The sequence below is a fragment of the Lactuca sativa genome, chromosome 7, assembly GCF_002870075.4.
Source record: "Lactuca sativa cultivar Salinas chromosome 7, Lsat_Salinas_v11, whole genome shotgun sequence".
Lineage (NCBI taxonomy): Eukaryota > Viridiplantae > Streptophyta > Magnoliopsida > Asterales > Asteraceae > Lactuca > Lactuca sativa.
This window is the reverse complement of record NC_056629.2, coordinates 136,100,422-136,111,594: the sequence shown is the minus strand read 5'-3', so window position 1 is coordinate 136,111,594 and position 11,173 is coordinate 136,100,422. Positions and strand designations below refer to the sequence as shown.

General features: G+C 31.7%; 1 protein-coding gene and 1 pseudogene across 1 annotated transcript; one reads left to right on the top strand and one right to left on the bottom strand.

Moving 5' to 3' along the window:
• Nucleotides 1-2,865: 2,865 nt before the first annotated feature.
• On the bottom strand, nt 2,866-3,249 carry LOC111910989 (uncharacterized). Its single transcript, XM_023906760.1, has one exon. It carries the CDS (start codon nt 3,247-3,249, stop codon nt 2,866-2,868), a length of 384 nt encoding a protein of 127 aa, XP_023762528.1.
• Nucleotides 3,250-8,794: 5,545 nt separating this feature from the next.
• On the top strand, nt 8,795-9,416 carry LOC111882625 (very-long-chain 3-oxoacyl-CoA reductase 1-like; annotated as a pseudogene).
• The last annotated feature ends 1,757 nt before the right edge of the window (nt 9,417-11,173 follow it).

Genomic DNA, 11,173 nt, shown 5'->3' with positions numbered 1-11,173 from the left:
TTCCAAACTCATACTGAGGGCTCACGAGCATTCCAGATACGAGCTAAGGACCAGACGGTATGCCAGACTCGTACTGACGGTTGATGGTAATTCAGTTCGAGGATTGATCTGATCAGGGAACAAGCCAGACATAAGTTCTGGGCCCCGAGGGCAATCCAGACTTATGTTATGGGCTCAGGGGTAATCCGGTCTTTTAGCTATCGACCCATAACATGTTGTTATTATATATATGTTATTTGGTTATGTGTTGGTATTTAGGGGGAACATAGTAAGCGTTGGCTTACATTTTTGGGTTATGTATTAGGTACTTCGGATGACCACGGGAAGACGAAGACGTGATCGTACACATCCCTTGATCTATGATTTTGGGAAACTCTGATGTTGGAAATGTTTTGAAAACTATTTTGTAAACACTTTATGGTTTTGGGTTGTATTTAAAAAGTTAAAATTTATCATGATTTTTGTGGATGTTATATATATATATATATATATATATATATATATATATATATATATATATATATATATATATATATGTTCATTTGTAACTAATAAGTATTATGTAACCGTGTAACTCATCCTGACCATTGGATCAATAAAAATTAGAATGATTTTTTAGAGAATGATAAAACAAATTATGAAATATTTTATTCAAATAAAATGTCGGGAAGTGTATTATGGACATTTTATGTATTTTTATTTTAGGAAATTCAAATTTTATGAGATCCTGTTTGACTTATTTTATCAGGTTTGAAAAACTTTAAGAAATTTACAAAGGCATTAATCAAAGTATTTACTTCGTTTTGAAATTTTATTAAAGAATACAATTTTCATTCTTAAAATTATAAAGAAAGAAATGTTGTCGTTTTTCAAATTATAGGTTGGAACATAGAAATTTTTTACATCAAAACACAGTAATATATCGATTTATAACAATCCTAAAAGAATAGACGTCATTTCATTCATCAAATAACATACTTCATTGTTGAAATAATATGACGGTATATAATATTTACATCAAATTCAATAAAACTTCTACTCAAGTATAACCATTTTTTTTGAAGGGCAGAACTTTGTTATAAACAAAAACTAGCCAGGAGCTAGAAAAATTACATCAAAGAAGTAGCAAGAGAGGGGGTATGAAGCCACTCGGTCCAACGTAAGTTTACCCTACTACATCTATTAGAAATCCAAAAAAATGATTTCTCAATCACATCATCAAAAATAACCGACTTTTTGGGTAAAGCCGTCCTAAAAATAGATGCATTCCGAAAATTCCATAAACACCAGAAAGACGTAATAATAACCGCATCAAACGCCTTTTGTAAACCTTTACTCAAATTGACCACATCCGACCAGTTGATTAAGGATTGCACCGAGATGTGCGACGGAAGAGATACACCCACCATATAGCAACCCTACCCCAAATATCCCGTAAGTTGCAGCAACCAGCAAAAAGATGTTCAATAGTCTCGATTGCAACCATGAAAATGGGGCACATGATAGAAGGGACCATAACACCTCTATTCGATAACCTCTCCCTCGTAGGAATACAATAAAGCTGAATCCTCCATAGTAGAATATTAAGCTTAATAGGGACCCAATTATTCCTTCTACTACCCCTGTCATACGAAGGCACTAGAGCACTATCCAATGCAAATCTAATTGACGAAACAGAAAAGGAATTAGAACTATCAAGCGTCCACCCCAATCTATCCGGAACCTGTTGAAGTTGAACACCCTCCACCACTTCCAAAAAAGATAGCCATTGAGATTCTTCAATTCCACCTCTAGGCATACGTCTAAGGACATCAGTGTTCCACCCTATTAAAAAACGATCCCTGACATTAGCTGATTTGTTCATATCCAATGCAAAGACACAATGAAGGAAATTGAAAGAGAATTATTTCCATGCCAGTTATCATGCCAAAAAGAAGTATACGCCCCATCACCAACTCTTATAGGAGCTAGGTTATGGAAATCAAATCCCCTATCCTTAAGATTATTTACAATCGTTGTAATACCATTCCAAGGACCCTTCCACTATCTCCTTGGTATCAACGAATTATTATTAGCCCCCAAACCATATATACTTTTGACGACCCTCACCCATAATAAATTTGGTTTATGAAAAAACCTCCACTTCCAACGTAATAATAAAGCCCTATTAAAGGCAAAAAGACTTCCAATTCCCAAACTTCCAACTTCTTTCGGAGCCAGAATTTTATCCCACCTAACCCAATGCATACGACGATCATCTAAATCAGCACCCCGAAAAAACACTGATCTCAATCTCTCCAACTCCTTTATCACTGTAAGAGGAACCGGATAAATGGACATTAAATAACTGGCAACCGAACCCAAGACAACTTTAACTAGAGTCATATGCCCCCATAAGAAAGACACTTGGCTTTCCAAGTCGCCAATCGTTTCAGGAAAGAATTAACAACAGGAGCCCATGAATCAATTCTAGCCATATTCTGACCAATGGGAACCCCCAAGTGTGAAAACGAAAAGCAGCCCGGAGAACACCCCATGCAATTAGCCATAGAAGACACTTGATTAGCCGTGACTCCCACTCCATACAACTTGCTTTTAAGAATATTGATTTTCATACCCGAAGCTAGAAAGAAACATCTAAGAATACGTACAATATGAGGTGCATTCTCCTGATTCCAATCCGTCACGAGAACCACATCATCAACATATAAAAAGGTGGGAAATAGTAATTCCCCCAATCTTGATTCCCCTATAAGCATTAACTATCTGGGCCCTAGGAATAGCCACATGCAAACCCTCCATGGCCAAGACAAAAAGAAAAGGAGACAGGGGATCCCCCTGTCTCAGACCTCTGAACATTTGAAATTACCGGGATGAAGAACCATTCACCAAGACGGAGACTGTAGCAGAAGACAACATTTCCAAAACCCAATTACACCACAAAGAACTAAACCCCATAATTCGCATGATTTCAAGCAAATAATCCCATGAAACCGAATCATAAGCTTTTTCAAAATCCACTTTGAATATCAAAATCGGATTCTTAGAAGATTTACTCCATGCTACAATTTCATTGAGAAGAAACAGACCATCCAAAATCTGCCTGCCTTTTATGAAAGCCGATTGCTCCACACTAACCAGACTATCAATAACCTCGGCCAATCTATTTGCAAGAAATTTATCAATAATCTTATATTGGCAACCAATCAAAAAAGAATTACAATCTTCATCAAAAAAAAAACATTTCATTGTTGAAAGAATACGCAATAACATGCTTCAGTTTTGAAAAAATTTATTTCTTTCTTCAAACTACTCTTCATTCTTGAAAGAATGTAGTCATTTTTTAAATATTGTCTATTGTTCTTTTTCTCTTCAAATCAACCCAACCAAAGGCTATATAAAAAACAAAAATATTTATACGCAATAACGAAATACGACCAAAATTAAAATGAATGAACCTGTTTAAAAAAACTATGATTTTAATTTACCTAAAAAAACTTTGATGCAAATGATTCCATAGTGAACTTGGCCATAAAACTCCACTCTATAATACTTTGAGAATTCCACCAGCAACAATGAATCATTACTAAAAAAAATAAATTTTATTTTTCTATCATAAAATCATATGTAATAATCAATGCAATATTAAAAACTTAGAGCAATATCATTTGATGGATGCAAATAAAATATAGGCTAAAGGTTCCAATATATTTCCATAGATTTATAAATCATGAGAACTCACTATATGAAAGGAGATAAGGCCAAAATATAAGTAATAAAGATTGGAGTGTAAACGATGAACATGGTTTATGTATCTTTTTTTTCTGTTATTTCCATCTTAAACCGGCAGTGGAGCTGAGCAACATCAACAGTGTAAATCAAGATGGAGGTATTTAGTTGCGTTGATGGTTGTCCGGCAATGGAAATCACACACGAAGGAGAAGCAGAAATCAAAAGAATCAAAAATCAATGACCAAGGGAAGAATCAGAATTCAGTAACATGTTCAAAGGAAGCATGGCAAGCAAATAAGAAAGAGAATAATCAAAACTCAGATATTTACAAACCTTTCAAGAAAATGGGAAGAATCAAGATTGTGGGGGATGAATGCGTCGGCTATGAGAAGTTGGTGGTCATTGGCAGCGCCATCATCTCCGGTTTATGAAATCGACGCCAGAAAAACGGGGAGGGGATGGGGAATTATTGTAGAGGAATTTGGACGACTAGGGTTCAAGAGAGTCAGATGTATATACATGAGAGACGTGAGAGATATGGACATAACGGATATATATCTAAAATTAATTAGCCTAATATTTAGGAAGAGAAATATTCTATACCAAAACTATTCTTTAATAATTAATTAAAAATCAAAAAAATATTTAACTAATGATTGGCTGAAATTGAGTTAGACATTTACACAATAATTTTTCATATACATATCATCCTATATATATATATATATATATATATATATATATATATATATATATATATATATATATATATATATATATATATATAGTAAAATGAATATACCTAACAACCTTATATAAGCTTAGGTACCTAACTCCATAATACTACATCGGTTTGTATCATATTTACATTGTAATTGCCTAAAGTTCTTAAACTTCAACCCCATAACTTGATTACTTCCAAAATCTTTGGACTTTTACCAATATCTTTCTTTTACATCACGTCTTTCTATCGAATACCACCTGATGGGCTTCATATCCTACTGCTCCAAATGAAAAGATGTAGGAGAAATATAATGATGAATTTCCAAATTTTTTTGAAGTAAATCAAGTTTAGGAATAAAGTTTAAGAACCTTGGATGATTGCAATGAAAATTTAATGTACAATGACGTAGTTTGATGAGGTTAGGTACCTAAGCTTATATAAGGTTGTTAGGTATATTCACTTTACCCATATATATATATATATATATATATATATATATATATATATATATATATATATATATATAGGGCTTTGTTCATGTGTTTCTTACATTTATTGTATGTTAAAATGCACCAATAGCAATTTAGTAAAATTAGATAATTATTTAATTAAATAAAGATAGATATTAAATGGTTTCTATAATTGTATTTATATTAAATGATATTTATAATTATAATTCTCTTTTTTATGGAAACTATTTAAATTTGTCATTAATGTTAGTAATAACATTCTTTCAAAATGAATTCACATCTAGGTTTTCATGTACGGGTTTGTGTTTTGTTTATGGACACACTCACTTAAAATACAACAAAGTTGCATGGAATATAAAGTAAGAGAATGTATTCTACTAGAATACACTCTTATTCTATTAGAATATACTCTCATTCTTCTAGAATAGATTCTCATTCTATTAGAATACACTCTCGTCCTGCATGTTCTAAGCTACTTTGTTGTATTTTGAATGAGCGAGTCATGAAACAAAATATGAACCCATACATGAAAAACTAGATGCGAATTCATTCTGAAAAAAAATATTATTGTTGATATTAATGACGAATTTAATTAGTTTCCATAAAAAAAATTATAATTATGGATATCATTTAATATATATATATATATATATATATATATATATATATATAATATTATGGGTCTATCTTTATTTAATTAAATAATTAGTTGTGTGACCCGTATGTTATACGGGTTGGATAAAACAAAAAAAAAATTAAATATGAAAGTTTAAACAAAAATTTATTTAAATTTGAAATTTGATATTTAAAATTTGAATTTAAAAGGAAACATATTTAATAGTATATGAATTGTAATATTGTAATTTAATGGTTAGTTTTAAATAAGACAATTATTAATTGAGGTGTAAATATGATGTGTTAATTAAAAAAATATAAACAATAAGAAAATGACACATGGAAAAAACATTTATTTAAAAATACCAAAAAGTGACATGTGTCCAAGTTAATGAAAGAGTGACATGTGGCAAAACTATTTTCATTTTTTAGGGAGGATAATTTATTTTTTACTAAATTTTTATTGGTGCATTCTAGCACACAAATAAATGTAAGAAACATTTGAACCTAGCTCTCTCTCTCTCTCTCTCTCTATATATATATATATATATATATATATATATAGTTATGTTATTTTGTTTTTACTAATTATTGTGTGCCAGAATGCACAGATCTGGACCATCGGATGGAATATAATCAAAGGTCATGATGTAAGAGTCTATGATAGTAGAATATGATAACATGTACCATATAATCACACAAATTTCAACATAAGGGCATTTTAGTCAATTAACCTATATTAAAAAAGGAAATTTTCGGATTTTTAGGGATGATTAATTCCTTTATTTTATAAAAATCTGAATATTTTAAATTAATTCAAATTTAAAATCCGATTTTATTCTGTCAGAATGATAGAATGCCAACCATAAACTTGTAAATATATTTTTCGATTTTATTCTGTCAGAATGACAGAATGTCAACTATAAACTAGTAAACACATTCTGAAAGAATACACAAATCAATTCTTGAACTAATAATATAACAATAAGTACATTATATGATTGTGATTCATTGAATAATAACAACATTCTAAAAGAAAAAAACATCACAATCTAACAAAAACACTAATCTATTATGAAAGAATGTTATTTTTAAGCAACACTTTATACATTGTAGCATAGCACATTCTGGTATAATACACTCTCGTTATGTATGTTTTCTTCCTTCTCCACATCAATGTTAGCCTCTTCAAAACCTAAATTCACAAAGAAAAGATAATCAAATTTTCAAAAATTAAACAACTCAATGCATTATAATAGAATAGAACAATAAATATTCTTACAGAATAAACTATTCTTGCAGAATGGTTTTGAATATTCTTAAAGAATTTGTAACATATTCTATCGGAAACATATAATAGAGAATGGTAATTACCGAATTTAATTTGAAGAAGAATTCCAAAGCCAGGGTAGAGAGGGTAAATATTGGATTGAAGTTGGAGAGGCTTGGTGGGGGAGGGACTAAACTTGTTAAAAAGGATGAAAGTTTGATATGGAGCATGGGACTTGAACCCGATGATCTTCCCTCCCATTTTAAGATAACAACTCCCATACCCTAACCCTAACTCGTCTTCTCTCTAGCCGCCACCATCCATTTAGAGTTACCCAGCCACCATCTTCACCCCTCTTACTTCCTCTATCGCTGCCAACCTTTTGCCTCCACCACCGGGGTTGCGAAGCTGCTATTGAAGACGTGAACCGCCACCCCCTTCACACTCATGTTTCAATGACAGTCAAGGAAGGCTCACCGGGAATCGATAATTTCCTCCTCCTTCTTCGAATCGGTGAAGCACTGGAGATGCTTCCCGATTTCTAATTCCAATCGTGCTTCTTCTCCTTAATCCGATGAAGATGAGCACCGGGGGGATCTTCCCCTTGATCTTCTTTGCTGCCGAAGACGGGAGAGGAACGAAGAACCGTTGACTGCCTTCCTTCGCATCTTCCGCCAATGAAGAAGTTTTCAATTGCAATTCGATCATCGGTCTCCGACATTGAAGAATACAAGCAACATAAGAGGGATGAGGTGGATTTCAACGTTTGGGGAAGCGGTTTTGTGGTTGTGAGCTTCTTGTAGGAGACGTTTCCATGGCGATAGAGTGGGCAGGGGATTGAACCTGGTGGTCCGGTTGGTGAACTTAGAGTGAAAAGGGTTTCAGGATTTTGGAGGTTTTATTAGACAGGATTTAAGAGAGAGACTAGGTCAAAGATACTTATTTTATTTCCTTAATTGCAAGATTCAATTAAATGATTTCCTTAATTAAAAGTATAAAAGGTCTAAAATACCCTTAAATGATTTATTTAATTGTTTATTATTTCTTGAATTCTCATTGGTTCATTTAGGCACACAATACTTGCTAAAAACATTTGAACCTAGCTCTCTCTCTCTCTCTCTTATATATATATATATATATATATATATATATATATATATATATATATATATATATATATATATAATGGTGGAGAGAGAGAGAGAAAGAGAGACTATAGGATGGTAGTGTGGGTTAAGTGAGTGCCTAATTTATATTTTTAAATAAACCAAACAATAAAAGAAATAAATAAAATCTAATAGTCTTTTCAAGTTTGATAAAGAAAAAGTTTACAATGAAAATAAACCATAGCAATATCCATAATGAAAGTTAATGTATTGTGTCAAAAGAAATTAATAAAACAAATCAATCATCAAACCATATCGACAAAATTTGCAATTTCCTCTTTAAGTTTTGGGAAAATGACATAAAAGTTGTTAATTTTTCATATTTTTATTTTGACACCGTGTAGTTTTTGTTACAGTTAAGTCACTATATTTGTAATTTGTTGAAATTATGACCAATTGAGCAGTTTGCTTTAGGTCATCCTAATGCCACTCCTGACATGACATGATTACATGTAGAAACGAAAAAAAAAGTGGTGCAAAGACACAATATATATAGGGTAAATGGAGCAATTATGTCTTCGCATATGTTTAGTTCATTTATGTTGCAAATTGAATAAAATAGAAAATTTAGTGTCAAAATTGGAAAAGATTGAAAATTTAGTGCCAAATCGCAAATATATATATATATATATATATATATATTTGCGATTTGGCACTAAATTTTCAATCTTTTCCAATTTTGACACTAAATTTTCTATTTTATTCAATTTGCAACATAAATGAACTAAACATATGCGAAGACATAATTGCTCCATTTACCCTATAATATAATATAATGTATATAGTAGATTCAAAAAAGAATATAAATGAATTAAACATGTGTAAAGACATAATTGCTCCATTTTGTGTACTTGGTTTTCTTTTTCTTTTCAAACCCATTATCAATATACTCAAATTGTTATTCATTACTTTCTTTCGACCACCCAAGAACCTCAAAAACTACAGTTCATGTGCTATCATCACCGGAGAAACTGACCACATCAACAATGCATTTGCCTTCCAACTAGCTCAAAAGGGTCTTCACTTAATCTTGGTTAGCAAAAATCTATCCAAGCTTAAAGAAGTTTCTAATGAGATTATATCGGTGCATCCAACCACCAAGATCAAGATTTTCTATGTGGATTTTTCTGGCGAGAATATGGTGGCTGGAGTTAGGGAGATGCATAAGGTGATTTATGGTGAATAACTGGACGTAGGAATTTTGGTGAATAATGTCGCGGTGACTTATCATGTGGCTAGGTTTTTTCATGAGGTTGAAGAAGAATTTTTGGATGAATGTGATGAAAGTGAATGTGATAGGTATGAGTTTGGTAACAAGAGTTGTGATTGAAGGAATGGTTGAGAGGAAATGAGGTGTTATTATTAATATTGGTTCGGGTGCTGCCATTGTTTTACCTTCACATCCTCTCTATGTGATCTATGTTTCCATCAAAGCATAAGTCGGTCATTAATTGTCTCTTTCATTCTTTTAATTCGATCCATGGTTCTCACTTTCTATTTTAAGATCAAATTAAAGGCATATATGGTTTAATTTTGAGTCAAGAAACATGTACTATGAATGTTTTTATGACCAAAACGAAGGCATGCTTTTAAGTTATGAAAATAAGTTAGTTATATACATAAGGCAGGGTTAGAGAAACAAGGGAGGAAGGAAAATGTAGCGCCCGCAAATTCAAGTAGACAATTAAAAAAATAAGCGATAATTTTTTTTGATTGAAGGTTATTTATGATAAATAACCTTAACCAAAATTATAGTATATGTAGCAAAGATTTTGTACATATGAACAACTATGAAATCCGACTTCGTATGAAGAAGTTATGCTTCTTTAAAGTTTCGCGATTAAACCGACACCGTACTGTGCGTCGTAAAAAGTGAATTTTGGATTGATTGCTTATTAGCCTAACTAATCTAAATGAAAGTCGTAGTAATAATAAAACCAAGAGTGTGGATATAAAGAACATCCAAATCTAACTTCACATGAGGAAGTTATGATTTTTCGAAGTTTCAGCGCAACAGTATAGGCATAGAAATCGAAATTCAAATCGGTTGTATGTTAGGCGAAACAATCTAAATGAGAATTTAAGATGTCATCAATATGAGTCTGTCAATATAAAGACAGTCGAAAATGGAGTTCGTAGGAAATAGATGAATTTCTCACAGACTTTAAAAGCCTAAACCGGTCTAAATATGAAGTTTAGTTTGGGAATTAGTTATTAAGGCCTTAATGAAAGCTAGAGAGCTCATCAAGAGGATTCCAAGGATATAAAGAATGTTGAAAACGGAGCTTTTATGAGAAAGTTATGGCCGTCCAAAGATCTGCAAAAAATACACTAGGCTTATGACGTGGTACCACTTGGTGGCGCCACGTGGCGTGGTCGGGTAGCTGACTCCTTCGGGAGACATGTTGACGTGGCACCATAAAAAGCTAACACGTGGCTCTCTAAGATTTGTACACGTGGTCTCCTTATATAAGGATGAGATAGGAGGATACGATTGTGACACATGGCGAAAAAGGGGGGGGGGGGAGAGGAGCCAGTAAGGCCTATGGGCGCGGCGCGCGTCTTGCAGTATAAACTAGGCGAATTCCCGCGCGTTGCGTAGAAACACCTATATAGTTGAAATCATTACAAATATATGTTTTTTTAAATATAAAAATAACGTTGTTCTTAAATTTGATATAATAACTCGTATAGTAAATTGATATAATATATTAATTATTTTGAATTATATGATTACACACACACACACACACACACACACACATATATATATATATATATATATATATATATATATATATATATATATATATATATATATAGTAACTCCATAAACTCAATCATTTGAATGACTTCTACCGGCGAGTTACTCATGAATAAAATTAAATATAATATATGGTTTAATGTTATTTATAGTTGTTATTATTGTCAACTAATTTTTTAAAATTTATCTTCTTAACGTTTTAATTTCTATAACTATAATTATTTAAAACATCAAACATTACTTTTTGATTTTAAAGGTAATAATATAACCATTTATATAAAGTTATTTTTAACTATTGTTATTATAAGTTATTTTAAACTACTTTTTTAAAACTTTTAACGATTATAAAAATATCCTCACGAAATATTTTAGTTAAATTGATATTACAATTTAGTTTTTGCACTTTCCACTACAATTTATCACTTTTAACTA

Coding starts and splice junctions, on each gene's coding strand:
- LOC111910989 (XM_023906760.1), bottom strand. CDS start 3,249: ATGAAATGTTTTTTTTTTGATGAAGATTGTAATTCTTTTTTGATTGGT.